Source organism: Falco rusticolus, chromosome 4 (genome assembly GCF_015220075.1).
Source record: "Falco rusticolus isolate bFalRus1 chromosome 4, bFalRus1.pri, whole genome shotgun sequence".
NCBI lineage: Eukaryota > Metazoa > Chordata > Aves > Falconiformes > Falconidae > Falco > Falco rusticolus.
In genome coordinates, this window is record NC_051190.1 from 4,412,797 (window position 1) to 4,428,730 (window position 15,934).

Here is a 15,934-nt window from a genome sequence, read left to right on the forward strand (position 1 = left end):
ACAGTGTTTTCTCAATTCCATTATGTGGCAGTTTCCTTTTCCTAAGAAACATACATGTGAACACACACACACACAATTTACCTCACTATGTCTTGTCTTGATATCCAGAGTATCTCTCTTTGTGACAGACCAGTAGAACGTTAACCCCGGTACTGCGTTGCCAAATGAAAAAGGAGTCTGACTACTGGTGATGCCCATTACATAAACTGGCATCTAGAAACAGAGAAACCAATTTTCTTAGGTAATTCTAGGATGCTAACCAAACTGCACAGAGCAAATATAATTAAACTTAAAATCAATTGATCAAATGAAGAAAATGTTTTGGTTGCTGTATCTGTTGTAAGGATGTATCACACAGAAGACTCTACCATCAACTTGTAGAAAGTAAATTTTGATTTACTCTCATTTGCTACATGCTCTACAAAAAACAAGTACAACCTTTCCATCAAAAAAGGTGGGTTCAGTAACTCATTTGTCCCCTTCGTAGCATTAAATCACTTCATCTTATTTAAGTCATACACGCTTAACTTTTCTACATCTTTGTCTAGATAATTTTCCTGATTAACTCTGCTCTGGACATCCACCTTCCCCTTCCACCTCTCCAAATTAAGACAACATAACATATAAACACAAAATGGGGATTTTCAAGTTTTTGTTTTTAATCTTCAATTCAATCACCTGGGACCAACAAGTTAGAATCACTAGCCATTTTGGAATGAGTAACTTAATACGCAAAACACAGACTGTTCAAAATAGACTTATTGAAAGATAATCTGAACAGTATCTGTTGTTCTGGATATAGCAGATATACTGTAGATTTTTAGCATACAAAGGAAGGAAGCCTCCACTGCAAACAGAATGAAAATGAGAGCATCCTTCTCCAGATGAAATTATGTTTCAGCAGGGCCTGAATTTCTGAAAATCAGTCTGGTGTACATGGTAAACTTGTCCTGATTTCTGTTTTCAGCTCTGGAGCTTCTCCACTTTACAGCATATTTATTCCAGCAGCAGCAGTGGTACCCCTCAGAGTGGGCAACCACTCTGTGAGCTGAAGTGGTATCATCAGATGTTGTAATAGGAATGGTCACAGCTTGCAGATCAAAATTTTAAGGCAATAAAAGCTAATCACAAATCAACTAACCTGTGTACCAGTTTTCATTCGTGTAATTGGTGCACAAATTCTAACAGCTGTCAGTTGTACTACTTCAACTTCCACTTTGTCCTAAAAAGCAGGAAGGGAAGACATTGTTAACACTTGTCAAACGTGAACTAGATTTCACTTTCACAATCTATCCACTATTTTGCCATTATCTAATCACTACTGCCATGTGATTTGCATGTGACATCACAGAAAATACAGAGGGACATAATGCAGTATGACTGTACAAAACTACAAAAGTATTAACTTTTGATTGATGGCATTTAAAATGCCACCTAAACTTTTCTTAAAAAAAAATCTGCTCAAAATTACTGAGGACATGAGTGATGGAACTGAGAGGTGACAGACAGCAAGGGACTAGATCATAGGGGTCCCTAGGAGAAAAGGGATGAATAAATTCAGAATGTAAAGGAAGACATTGAGAGATTTAAAAGAAAGTGAGAATTGTAAGCAGCAAATAGGACAATCAAGAACAAAAGAATGATGTGTGATACTCTGATGTCTCCTCTTCACATATCCTGACATTCCAGATATATTTTATTCCTACTGTACACTGGGAAGGAAAGGTCAGACCTGGACCTCATTGGGCAGTAGATTTAGCTTTCAAGTTCATTCTGCTTCCTGGCACAGCATCAGGCCAGACTGCTGCCCCACATTACAAAGCAGAGATAGAGAGATATAATTTTTTTTTCCCCCCAATTACTTTGTCTCCTCTTGGCCTGTGGTGACATCTTTCAAGCAACAGAGCTTTGTGGTGTGCAGCAGCTGTTCTGCCTTGACCTCAAATGAAGAGCAATAAGATTTGGCCCAAGTTCTGTGAGTCCCATGCAAGTCCCGGGGACTTGTACTCCCTTATAGGCCAGCTCCCTCACACTCAGCTAGTAGGAAATTATATAGACAGAGATTCTGATGGGGTATCAGGGATTCATTGCTTGAACTTTGTAGATGGATTCAGGCCACAGCATGGGATGACAGCTTTCTATATAGCCTATACAGCCTTAAGCTTATAGCTTAAGAGACAATGTGTTTCTTAGACAACAGTTACTAACTTCTACTGACATAAGACACTGCTACACTGTAAGGTGATGCAGGTAAGGACAACCTTCTGCTGTTTTAGAAAGATTTCTTTAGATGGGCTTTTCTAGATTTACTAATAAATTCTAAAGCTATCAGACTATTTATAAAGCCTCCCTGGGTTATCAGTAGACCTTGTTTTAAGGTACAGTGAGATTTAGCTATCTGTTGAAAGCATCGGCTGTGTCAGCACACACATCAGTTCACAGGCCAGAGAGTAAGAAACACTGAGTTTTCATCTCCTTAGGAGATGAGGAAAGTGCACAAGATAACATTACTAATCCAAAGAGACTCTTTGCCCCTTTTGAGCCAAACCTGAGTTAAAAGAGCCTCTTTCAGGCCCAACCAGTATCATAAAACATTACCTGAGACACCACAACAAGCTTCCCTGTCTCTGCATCAATAGCTTGCACTACTCCTGTTACTGTTCCATTTCCAATCGCCACTCCTCTGACAAGGCCGGTGCTGTTCACTGATGCAATTTTCTCATCGCTGATGGAGAAAATGATGTTGGACTGAGGTTGAGGGCCTCCTTCTGAAGTGATCTATAATTAATAGCACACAGAACAACTAACATTAACTCATCAGGTATTTCTTCTTGTCTGTGTCGTGTGGGACACCCCTCCCCTGCTCAGCACCATGTCTTCAGTAAGAAAAGTCTGTCTGAACCTTCCTAGGGCATCTCAGGGCTTATTTCTCCTGTACACTGGTGTCCTTGCATGATGGCAGACTGGGAAATACGTGAGCTAAGCACAAGTGGTCTATGTGCTTTAGAGAATGTAATAGGCTGACGCCACATCCAGCCCAGAAAAATTTCAGAAAAATTTACCTCACTTTTTTCTTCACCATAGTACAGCTCTGCTCTGTGTTTCAGTTTGTAGAACTAGCCCACTACGCTTAATTTCATGGAGATGACAGTTTTATTAATGCAGTGCTGGTATTCAACTGGAAAAGTTGTCACTATCTTGACAAAAATAAATACAAAACCTTTGATCTGGCAATATAGTAAATGGAAGGTGACTCAAGAATGAAACTAGTCTTGTTAGAACTTATTCATCAATGACCTGGATGAAGGGACTGAGTGTAACCTCAGATACAAAACTGGGAGCAGTGGCTGATACACCAGAAGGCCCTGCTGCCATTCAGCCAGACCTGGACAGGCTGGAGAGTTGGGTGAAGCAGAACCTAATGAAGTTCAAAGGCAAGCGTAAAGTCCTGTAGCTAAGGAAGAATAAACCCACACACCAGTACAGGCTGGGGGCTGACCTGCTGGAAGGCAGTTCTGTGGAGAAGGACCTGGGAGTGCTGGTGGGCAGCAAGTTGCCCACGGGCCAGCACTGTGCCCAAGTGGCCAAGAAGGCCAGTGGGATCCTGGGGTGTATGAGGAGCATGGCCAGCAGGGCGAGGGAGGTGATCCTGCCCCTCTGCTCTGCCCTGGTGAGGCTGCATCTGGAGTGCTGTGTCCAGGTGTTGGGCTCCCCAGCTCCAGAGAGACTGGGAGCTACTGAAGAGGAGCCAGCTGAGTGCTACAAAGACAATGAGGGAACGAGAGCATCTCTGATGAGGAAAGGCTGAGAGGAGCTGGGCCTGTTTAGCCTGGAGAAGACTGAGAGGGGAGCTTATCCATGCCTACAAATATCTTAAGGACTGGTGTCAGAAGGATGGGGCCAGGCTCTTTTCAGCGGTGCCCAGTGACAGGAAAAGGGCCAACAGGCACAAAATGCAACACAGGCAGTTCTGTCTGAATACAAGGAAAAATGTCTTTACTTTGTGGGTGACAGCACTGGAACAGGCTGCCCAGAGCAGATGTGGAGTTTCCTCCTCTGGAGATAACCAAAACCTGCCTGGGACATGACTGTGCAGCCTCCTCTGGGTGAACCAGCTTTAGCAGGGGGTTGGACTAGATCCTCAGAGGCCCCTTCCAACCCTGACTATTCTGGGATTCTGTATTCAGTGTGAATGCACCTAAACTGTGAAGTGGAATATCTACTCCTGAAAAATAAGTGATATATATTTATTTTCACATATAAATTAGAGAAAATGTGTAAGAAGATGCCTTACCTGAATCACTGCCCCAATAATTAGGGTCATTTTCCTTGGCAGCAGTCTAAATGGAGGAAAGACCTAAAAACAGGAATATGAATACTTGTGTTCATGCTATTTTTATCAGGTAATTTATGTCACCAAACAGCACATACAAGTGAAAACTGGGTCTTCACTTGCTTAATTAGAGTAAATTGAGCATGCATAAACTTAACTTATCACATGCAGTTAAAAATCACTATGAAATCTGAAACAGACTACCATTTGGGTATCTTCTGGACAGAATAATCTGGTTTACTTTTTCTGGCAAATTCATTACTGTACTATAAACAAACTATAATGAATTGTTCCTATAGATTTTATTTACGCATATATTTTATCTGAAATTATTTACTTCAATCTGTTGTGGAGCAGAGTTGATTCTTTGTCCTCTTCTGTCAGCAACAGTTGCCATAAGACTAGTCTGACCAATGGCCATCCCGTGCACTAGAAAAGCAGCAGTATGGTCATCAAGAGCTTCACTGAGCGGGCTGCAGAAAAGAAACACATTAAAATGGAGAAGTTCATTGAATAAATTACATAAATAACAAATGTAAAGGACCTATTTGGTGCATAACAGTTTTATCATAAGGACAACTAAGTGACTATGTCTTAAGCAAAATTAAGGAAACCATCACATTTCTACATGTAACATCATGAAATGGGTAGCCTGTGTTTTATCTTAAAATGAAACATATGAAATTAAAATGAAACAAGAGCGTTAGCTGATTCATACCAAAACTCTACCAGGGAGCCCACTGGCAGTTTGACCAGTATGGGTAACAGTGGCACAAGCCCTGATTACGTACCTTGACACTATTTAACGGAGTGGGACATACAGCCAAGCAGTACTGCATGGTGTATGCAAATACATACACACATTTCCCCATACAAAGCAGAATGATTTTTACTGATTACCTCAACATTAAAAAATCAACAGTCCCAAAACCTTCTTTACTGTGATTTTTATTATTGTGTTTAGAACTTGGAAAATAAGGAGCTTCGAGGAATAGGATGATCTAAGCCTATCTGTTTCTAAAAGATTAGGTAACAGACAGTATGAGTTTGGTAACATCACGTATGTCTTCACAGAGTTCTTCATCTGACATTATTTGCCAAATCACTGCTTCTAAGATGCATAAGGCTCCATTAAATATTAAAATGTATGAATACAGTTTAATTCAGTCAACAACACTTGACTGTTAACTTAGGCAATTTTCCTGACAAATAACCACTTTTTACCATTTAAACAGGTAATTAAAACTTTACAAAATAAATAAAAACTCATTGTATACTACCATGCCTCCAAGCTCATACCTTTACTTACTTTTTTGCTTACTCTGCCTATAAACATATTTGCAGATTAATAAAAAGATCCATTAACTTACACCAGTGAAACAATCTGAGATGCTGCTCTTAGTTTTAGATCCATGACAGCAAAGTATTTCGCCAGAAAAGGTTTCTTAGAGTCATCCAGAACTCTGACATAAGCTTTAACTGTTTTTCCAATCTCCACCTGAAACAGTCACATCCGGTCATTTTTCATTAAAAGCATTTTCATTTGTTAGCATAAATATTTTCATTTTATTTTGTATTACACTTTTAGAAGAGTATTAGAGATAAAGCCCCAAGGTTAGACTAGATGAGCACTGATTTTAAAGAATAATCCCTGCCAGCTACAGTTAACATCAAATTAAATAAATTAATTCAGGTCTTTCAGCTGGCAAGGGCATAATTAAAGCATTCAGAAATATCAACACTTATTTTGTATAAGATGCACCCAAGCTGGCAAGGTAAAATGAGTTGGACTTTTTTTTGTTCATTTTTAAAACATGACATACAGAAAGTGACCTTGGGGCAAAACCTACTCCTAAAAGAATTGCTCTCGTGCACTTTAAACAACAGGAAACATAAATTAGTTTGTTCATATAAATTATGAATTAAAATTGCTGTGTAAATGCAAAAGTTGAGATTGCTGCCGCACAGAACATGAAGACGCACTTGATACTCTCTGAAAGCCTTACAACCTAGAAGGATAAATTTGGGAGGGAGAAGCAGAAGCACAGGAAGATCAAACTATTTCTCTAAGGTCATATAACCACAGCCGACGGCCCTAACCACTACATTGTATCATCTTGTACATGTCTCATCTTCATGTTCATGATCAGCACAAGGAATCAGGACAGCTGAATCAGCCAATAATGCTGGTTTCAAGCCACTAACCTTGTCAACAACTCGGACATACAGTTCCTGTATATCAGAGACATAAATTTCAGCTTTAGCTGGTGCAGGGAAAGCCAAACACAAGTCATGAATCATTACAGTCACTGATCCTGGAAGCAGAGGATGCACCTGCAAGGCCAAAAGAAAATTCTATTATAGCACTTCTTATTTTCATTTGTTTGTCATTCACAGTATAAAATTTATAGCACTTTCAGGACAGACACAGTTGGACGCAGAAGTCTCTAGGCCTTAGACACAGATAAATCTTTCACCAAAGTAAAAGTAAAGCTGTAAAATGTGTGTAAAAGTATCATACTATTAAGGTAGTGCAAACAGCCTCTGGGCAGCAATTGAATTAACGTTATCTTAATTGAGAAGCAGTTTGGCATCCTGTTATTCTCCTTCTGACATCAGAAGGACAAAAAACCCCACAACAAATCATTCAGAGCAATGAAACTTTTCTTAGCGGAGTAAAAACCAAAATTTTAAGAAAAAATAATAATCAAGAACAGAGACTGGTTTATAAAGCATTAGTATTGCCTCCTACAAGATTCACACTTTACAATTATTGCCTTTAATCTGAATGAATAGCCAAAATCTGGTGGCAGATTTCCAGTAAGAAGATGACTGACATATCAAGTATTTCTTTGATACACCTTCTTTAACACAAAGAACAAGTATGTTACACTTCTAAGAATACAGTGAGAATCAATCAATGAAGAAAGAGATCTCTGCTCACAAATATAAGCCCTCAGAACTAGGCACCAGCTGCAAAGTTGTCTCCACACACTTTCTCAAGACCATGCACACACCTGGCTCACATCACCTTTGCAGTTCTACTGCAATTTGCCTGACTTTGCCACACACCTCATGGACAACCCCAACTATTCTCTTCACCTTCACAGGTACCTTCACTTTGGCCAGAGACAGTGCAGATGTTTGGTGTCCTATTCTATGCACTCATCTGGCTTATGAAGATAAACTCTGAAACAAGGGGTGATGGACAGCCAGCCCCCCCCCCAGTTCAAAGGAATTTGTTACAATTCATAGCATTACTGGGCAGCACTACAGGAGTTAGCAGTAAGAGCAGTGGCATGAGCTGACATTTTTTGTTCTTTTGAGGGCACCACTCTTGCTTCAAAACAGAAAGGAATATAAAGTTTTATTAAATGTCAGCTTTCAGAACAGCAGCAGTTCCTGAATGGGGTGACTAATACAGGTGCTGGGGGCACATATTAGCACACAGCCACAGAAAGCAGAGCGGACATGGCCAGGAGGCAGCAGCCAGCACAACCATGGGGAGGAAGATGTAATGGAGCTCCGTTTGGTCTGGGAGACCAGAGAAAAGAAGCTACTAGAGTAGACTGCCAAAAGGAAAGCAGGGCTACTACAGTTTACTAAAACTGTTCCTGTCCCAGCTACTTCTCCTGTTCTCATCTCCTATTAGGTGTCCAGTGGCTTCCTAGTATACAGTGTACTCCAATGTTTACCAGTATTCATTCTCCCCCGCCACTACCACCCACGTCCAGAAAAGCTGCTGTCTCAAAAAAAGAGTAAGAGTACAGAATTTATCCTTGGCAGCCCCAGTAAAAATCTGGGAACCACTGCTCCACACAACTTGAATTTAATTTCTCAGAATAATTTACTACCAAGCCATCCTGTATCAAACTTGGTTCCACTGATACCTGCCATGGCATCAACCTGAAACATCAGACTGAAACTTGCTGATTTTCTATCTTTATCATTATTTATTACACAATAAATCTGTACATTATAAATTTGTAAAGATTACTCTTTAAAAAAAAGCTTGTCACTTCAGTTCTTGCCTAATGAAAGCTACAATGCAAATATATAGTTTTATTGTTGTTCACTGTAGAATGCATCTCATATGCTGGACCTAGATGAAGTCAAGCACAGCTGTAGTTTAGTTGCATCTTCTAGTGGAAAAGTGCGTTAAAGACTTAATATGGAGATGAGAAATCAACCGTTTCATAGATATTTATCCACAAGATCAGGATGAAATACTGTGATACCAAAATATCCTGAAATAGCACTAGAAGAAGAATTGGAAGGTTTCAGAAGTACTGGCCTACAACAAATATTCAAATACTGTTCCTGAAAACAATTAATCCTTTTTATAACACTTCTGAGTAATTCTGTCATATTATTTTTCTTTGTGTTAATGAAATCAAAATATTTTACTGCAGAACTGTAAAAGGTAAAGGATAAATTGGTATTGGCTTTTATCTTGTACGGAGTATAGGTATGCATCATAACTGTAATGAAACTGTTTCCTATACCTGAAACTATACTTGCAACTGTTAATGCAAAGATCCCCTGCCTGAAGCTTGACTGTGACAGGCAAACACATCCAAGATTCAGTTATTTTTTCTCTATCCACATGCACTGGAAAATGACCAACAGTGATGAAACTGCATAACGATACTCAGATCGCCAAAAAGACATAAAATAAGAAAGTACTTCACTCACCACAGCAATACCTTGAGCTTCCTCATGAGCCACTCTTACAACATTTGCAACACTGGTATTAATGAAAAAATATCCAGAACCTTCTTTGATGAAAAGTTCTGCCTGAAAACCAGAAAAGAATATGAAATTAGATTGTAGGTATCTTTACAATAACAATATAATTTTTGCTGTTTTCTTCCCTGCAGTCAGAAAGTAGCAGAATAACTCCTTACCTGTATGTCAGGGTGATTGTAAATGGAGACATCAGTAGGGTTCACTTTCACATCTTCCACTAGTATAAGCTCAATAGTGGCAGACACTGGTAGAATAGGTTCATACTGAAAGAAACAATTCTAGCTGTTACAGCAAACACTAAGTGCAAGTCTTGTATATGCAGGGAAGGACACTTAAAGCAGATGAACAAAGGGCCAGAGCTGGAGAAGCTTAGGTCAACAGAATGTCCACAAGTTCTAGTAATTGGCTCAGCTGCTAGCTCTCTTCTACAGGTAAGGTCATATACAGGACATGCTGCTGTACTCTGCATCTCTGACCAAGACAAAGAACAAAGGCTTACGCATTAAAGAAGTAGCAGGATCAGTTAATCAAGTCTGACATACATAGATACAATATTAACTCAGAGACATGTAATAAGTTCATACAAAATGTTTAAGCATAGACACATAATGTTTTCTTCTACTTCGAGCTCATCTTTTTAGGATTCTTCCTAGCAGCCTGCCAAAAGAAATTCAAATTCTTCCTTAAAAGTATGTACATACACACTGGACCAGATGCAAGTTTAATCATTCACTCATAATAACATTAGCTTAGAAAGGGAAAACTACTTTTTTTTTACAGGAAGTTAGTATTATTATGTACCCACTTCACCTAATTAGTAAAATTATTTCCTTGATGTAGAAAGGATGCCATCGTTCCCTAATGACATAACAGGATGTTCCACTTAAACATGGAACAATGATCAAGATGTCTTAATATACCATCTATTAGATTTTTATTTGTGGTTTTGTTCGTAAGAAAGAAGTACAGACAGGTTTGAAAGCAGAATATAGCAGTCCATTTCTTATGTATTTGAAAAAAGTAGACAAATTACCGAATTTAAAGACATGTAGCTGTAGCAGAAGTAGTATCTACAACTACTCTTCAACTATCAAAAAGATTCCCCCCAAACTTAAACACAGAGACTAGAACTTTAGAGAACTCTGCTGCCATTTTACAAGTGTGTATCCCACACTGAAATAAAATAAACCTCTTTGAACTTGAGCCAAAGTTTAGAGAATTCACTTTTCTGATTATCTCTAAATGTAAGAAATGTTGAACATTGGTTTAATAAAGCAGAGCACAATGAATTAAAAAACGACTGCAGAACACCAAGTGTTCTTATTACAACTCACTTAAGAGGAAAAAAAAAAAAAAGAGAAGCAAGGATCTTAAGTGGCAAAGTAACCATGTCTCTAAATTAACAATTTTGACTAAGTTATAGTCAAATACTTCAATGGAAATGCATCCACACCATGCTTCCCAAAAAGAGCAGACTGGAAACCTCACTGAAAAGACAGGAACAAACTGGTAATACAGATCATCTTCCAAAGAATTTTACCGTTCAGATGCCAAACCTTGGACATACTGACAGAAATCTGGGCCATAGGATATTTCACATTACTAGTGCCCATCTGTTACCTGCTTTGAATCAAAAATACTACAACCTCTAGCTCCTTATTTCACTCTTTGTCTCAACTCTATTTTCATGGTACATAATTTAGAAACGCATATAGTCAAAACCTGCTTAAGTCTTGCTTAAAAGTATTTAACAGAATTTCAGTGTAGTGAAGCAGGATATTTTAAGAGTTAGTTAATAGGCATGTCAGGCTGTTCCATAGGCTGAAAACTGTCTTTATATTCAGTTAAAAAAAAGTGATACAAACAGAAAATTGCCATCTGTTTACATCCGCCTTCTTTGTTTATCATCACTACTTTTTGCTGTTGTTCTTCCCTATGTTGAATAGCTAAACTATTTCAGGGAGTGGCTAATGACTTGTCAAATTAGAGCTTGAGCTTATGGCTGGCACTGTACAAATTAGTAGTCTCTCCCTTCTGTAAGATCAATGTGAGATTAAAGTAAAAAAAAAAGAAGTATTAGTCAGAGCCCAGATTTTCCATATGGTCCATATGAGGACATCAGCCAGCTTTTGCTTTGCTCGTGCAGAACCTTTCTACTCAGATCTGCAGTGGAAAGAATACATTTGCTTTCCCCAGTGACAGCTGCACTAAGCACATGGTTGCTTTAGTGAAGGACAAGCAGCAGAGATTCACCAATTCATTAAAAAACTGAAACAAAACCAACTGAAACAATTCTTTGTAATACACTTGTCCAGATGGTTAGTTAAAAAAAAAAAAAGGAATTGCACGTATTTGATATGGACAGCAGCACACAGTGCAAAGGAAAGCAGGAAAACCCACGAATGTTATAACAACATTGTGGTATGAATCCGTCTTCAAAATCAACTATGGAGCTGCCTAATTTTTACATTACTATGCACCAAGGAAATAAATACAAAGGGACACTGTACATTAAGCATCATAGCAACATGGCAACAAAAAAAATGACAGAGTTCCAAGTACCGGTGTTTTCACTTTAGCTGCCTTGAGATGAGATTGCTGGTATCCTGTTGCAGTTGCAGAGATGGCAGCTGTTCCAGACTCACGATGAACTAGAACAGTTTGTAAACCTACAATCAAAAGTCAAATAAATCAGATTATGAGGAAGAAAAAGATGAAATATACACTTCTGATCTCTTCTATCATTCTAAACAGACAAGGATTTTCTCTCTCACAACAGATTCTAGGCGTTGGGTTTAGTTCTTTTTTCTTTCTGAATAGCACACACTCAAAATGCATGTTGAGGATAAGCTGAAATACGACTGTAGACTACAATAATTTCTTCAATCAAGCTCAGACATAACCAAATAGATTTAATCCTGACTTCCTTCAAGTAATAAAATGCTCATTTCAACTCACTCATACCTTGCATTTTCTTTTGACCATTTCCATCTTCTTTCACAGTCAGCTCCATCGGCTCAATATTAGCTAACGACGTTTTTGTTGATTCCCAGATGACACTAAGAGAACTGAAGTTATCAAATAGACTGCCCTGTTGGTCATACACAGCCAAATTCAATACTGGATGGCGATAATTTGAGACAGGAACCTGAAAAATAATGAATACCTTAGACTGAACAGATGCAAGAGGATTTTTTTTAATCATTAAAAGAAAAAAAAAAAACAACATATGCTAAGTTCCATGAGATTTATTATAACACCCATTACGTGAGTAATTTTCACTAAAATGAGCCCTCAAGGCAAAGTCATTAAGCTGTACTTCAACTGCAAGCGGTTTTTGGGGGGAGGTTGAGAGTAGGGGTTTTTTTAGGCAGTAAATTACATTAAAACAAAAATCTTAAACCAGTTTAAAACAGCTTAACTACAACGTCTTTGGAATTCAGAAAATAATGAAAAATACTGCTATTTGTCAGAAGACATAACTCAAAATTCTAGCGTTCACCTTGTGAAATGCATTAATAATAGCAGTGTACTGACATAGTCCGATACATTAAATGGAGCTAGAAAACCAGGTGAACTCTGAAGTAACTTACAGTACGCAAAGATCTCATCTTGTTACTACATCAAAGTTACTTAAAATGATTCATCAACTCAACACAAACTGCAGTTTTATGCAAGTAGGATGACTTTTATATTTGCCTGGTAACATTAAGATGACAAACCACAGTTTACTCAGCAAACAATGTGACGGCACTCATTAGGATATAGAGGAAAGAGTGCTTTATGCTTGATAATCTACATATATGCATTATCCATTTATTGTGACTCAGATTTGCAAAGCCAAATACATCGGATGTCACTGAACAATACTCACTGTATATGCTTACATAGGTATCTTCACATCAGCAGTGTTTGTGCCTTTCCCAGTAAAAAACACACCAACTTACACTCATGTGTAGACTCTGAAGTAATACATGTATGGTAAAATATGTCTCTATATAGTGAATTGAGGAGTTATATTGGAAATATTTCTCTCCCTTTTTTTTTTAAATAAGAAAGGCGTTTATCTCAAGACAAGTCAGAAAGCCTTCCTCACAGTGACACTTCTGTGAGAAGCCACAATTCAAATGCTTTTACATATACTCCTACTTTACGGTAGGTCCCTTTATAAATCTGGTTGAACGATGACCCTAGGAAATCCACATTCAGGCTGCTCTCTGCAGAAGCTGACAATGATACAGCAGTGCAGCCCACAACACGAGAGTTACTGCTACTCTTGCAGCAAGTCAGATGCTTTATTTCGTACGTGGAGGTCCAAACACTGATTTTTAAGTTGCAAGAACACATTCTTTTCCTGTCACTTCTCAGGCTTACCACTTGCTTGTTTTGTTGCAGCAAAGGGCAGGAAAGATCAAGCTGAGGACTTCCATAAACAGGAGTTAAAGTCAGTCGTGAAGGGACAGCACAGATAAACTTCACAACAGCAGGCTCAACCGCTGGAAAAGGGTTGGTGATTGAGGGGTTGTTTCCAACTGTTAAGGCAATAGCCTGTACAATTATGAAAACAGGCAAGTGAGGAAAAGGACTACTAAGTTCAGGCATATTCTATTTCACAGATCTCAGTTACACTCCAATGTCAGAAGCAAAAATACAATTATTGGGGATTTACAGCACCACTAAGACACAGGATGACGTAAAAGGCAGTGCGTATTTCAAGAACAGTTCTATACTATTACCAAAGTATACTTACTATTCCTGGGAACTTTTCCTGGGTATTCATGTTTTCTACTACCAAACTTTAATCAAACAACCAATCTTTTGAACTGAAAAAACCTAACAGACAGGTGTTTTTCTTGCAGAGTGAAAACAGAACAGTGCAATGACAATATTTATAGTCATTTCAGTGTGTTTAAAAGCATCTCATGTTTTATTTTACATTCCAGTTATAGCTCTCAACGAAGGATGGTAGACAGACACAGCCATGTCTATCCCAGCAGGCTGAGGTAGCTCTGGTTACCTGCCTCACCCACTCATGCACTAGCGCTAGCCAGAGCCACGCAGATGTGGTCTGTCCTGAACAACACTGAGGACTGACAGCCAATGCATGTCCAGTCACAGACAACAACAACATATTCTTCCTTTCTGAATTTGCATTTCTAGAAATACCTACACTTTGTACAGCGTACACTGTGGAAATCAGTTAAACCATCTGGCACCCACGCCAAAACGCTTAGGCCTTGCAGAATTACAGGAGAAAAATGTCAAATCAAAGCTAAATGCTTTACAGAGTGGCCAGGGTGAGTAAAGCAGGATAAATCACTTCTGCATGATGGAGAAAACAAGACCAGGTGGAAAATTACTGCAGTCACTATTAAAAAGACTGCACAAATATTGGAGCAGTAAATTCGTATGGCTGTCATTTGTTTGAATAAAGAGAATTACACTGGAAGGGAACTTGGTTAAGGGGGGCATGTCTGACAGAAGAGTCAGTTTACTGCAGCAACATTCTGACACGATCCTATTTATGCAAACTGAAGCAGCACTTATTAGTATGTTTAACACATTCTACAACATAAGGTTTCTGTGACTTAGCTTTACACTGCAATAAACCCATCATAAACCACTTTATAACAATGTTATGAAATGCTCACTCTAAAACCTGTAGGCATCACAACACATAAACAATACACTCACCCAAGTTCTTTACTGGCATTTTATAAAAACTACTCATTATATAAAAGGTATACGGTATCATAAATCTGAAGCCTGTCCTCAATTGCCTCAGCTCAGTGTTTGATGGAAGGCAATACAAATAACTTCTGGCACTTACTTGCTCTCCTAGGCTTTTGCAAGACACTCTAACCCAATGCTGGATGCTGTTTCGAGACGTTGAAAGTCCAAGTAAAGACACACCAATACTTTCTGCATCCTCAGCAGTGATGTTCCTGAAGAACTTTGAAGGTTCTTGAACCCATGGTCTAGGTCCCCCTTCAAACAACATATCTTTAGAGGAACCCAAAGTCACCAAAGCAACAGATGGAGGATCAATACTCTGTAATTAATAAAATAATTACAAATGAATGACTCATAGTTTGGTTTTATTTTGCAAAAGAAACTTCTTTCATAATGGAAGTGATACCTTTGTTACTTTGATTAGACTATGATTTTTTGCACACAGTGGTTTGTAAGCATGGTTATTTAAGATAAGAGGTGTATTAAAATAATTAGCATCACCTACAGGAATACTGTCCAGTTGGATTACGTTCAATGGAACCCACAGATCCAAAGAAAAGTTTTAACTACATTCTAATCACATCTCTTTCAAGAAGAATTACAGCAACAGAAGGACCGTTAACAGAGTCTTCTGAGCACATTCAGATAGACAATATTCTACTACATTTTTTTAAATAGACAGGACTTTAAATGAATGAAATAATAAATTTTATTTACACTTGACAGTGCTCTCTCCAGCACAGTTCTGTGTAGGAGAATAATTACATGCACAAGTTTTACTTCAAACCTCCATAACAAATTCTACAATGATGTGCATCACTAGGATAGCCTGTGCAGTTTATCATCACAGAAATTAACCTGACATTTTAATACACAATAACCATTAGTAGCTTGTGTTCCACATCATCATACTACTTTGGTGTTTAGTAAGAAAGAAATAGCAGCCAACATAAAGGATGGTTCAATTCTTTCCATAGATGCATCTTGGTAGAAAAAGAAAGAAGGCAAGGGTTGGCATAAATGTTCCTCCTTCCTCTCATTTTCTCCCTGGTTATATTTGTAATAAAAAGGTAAAGACCCACTGGAAAGCCATAAGATTTAGTTTCATGTGTCTGTCTG

At 38.4% G+C, this 15,934-nt stretch overlaps 1 protein-coding gene across 2 annotated transcripts in view; it reads right to left on the reverse strand.

Moving 5' to 3' along the window:
* Positions 1-15,934, reverse strand: part of NUP210 (nucleoporin 210) — a 69,403-nt gene that overhangs the window by 18,600 nt on the left and 34,869 nt on the right. For both annotated transcript variants that reach the window (XM_037384915.1, XM_037384916.1), the window contains 13 exons: positions 14,913-15,134; positions 13,457-13,630; positions 12,047-12,230; positions 11,645-11,751; positions 9,241-9,345; positions 9,029-9,130; positions 6,539-6,667; positions 5,704-5,831; positions 4,671-4,806; positions 4,295-4,357; positions 2,599-2,778; positions 1,142-1,222; positions 82-213 (listed from right to left, as the gene is read on the reverse strand). In XM_037384915.1, the coding sequence (XP_037240812.1) occupies positions 82-213; positions 1,142-1,222; positions 2,599-2,778; positions 4,295-4,357; positions 4,671-4,806; positions 5,704-5,831; positions 6,539-6,667; positions 9,029-9,130; positions 9,241-9,345; positions 11,645-11,751; positions 12,047-12,230; positions 13,457-13,630; positions 14,913-15,134 (1,743 nt within the window). The remainder of the gene's footprint in view (positions 1-81; positions 214-1,141; positions 1,223-2,598; positions 2,779-4,294; positions 4,358-4,670; positions 4,807-5,703; positions 5,832-6,538; positions 6,668-9,028; positions 9,131-9,240; positions 9,346-11,644; positions 11,752-12,046; positions 12,231-13,456; positions 13,631-14,912; positions 15,135-15,934) is intronic.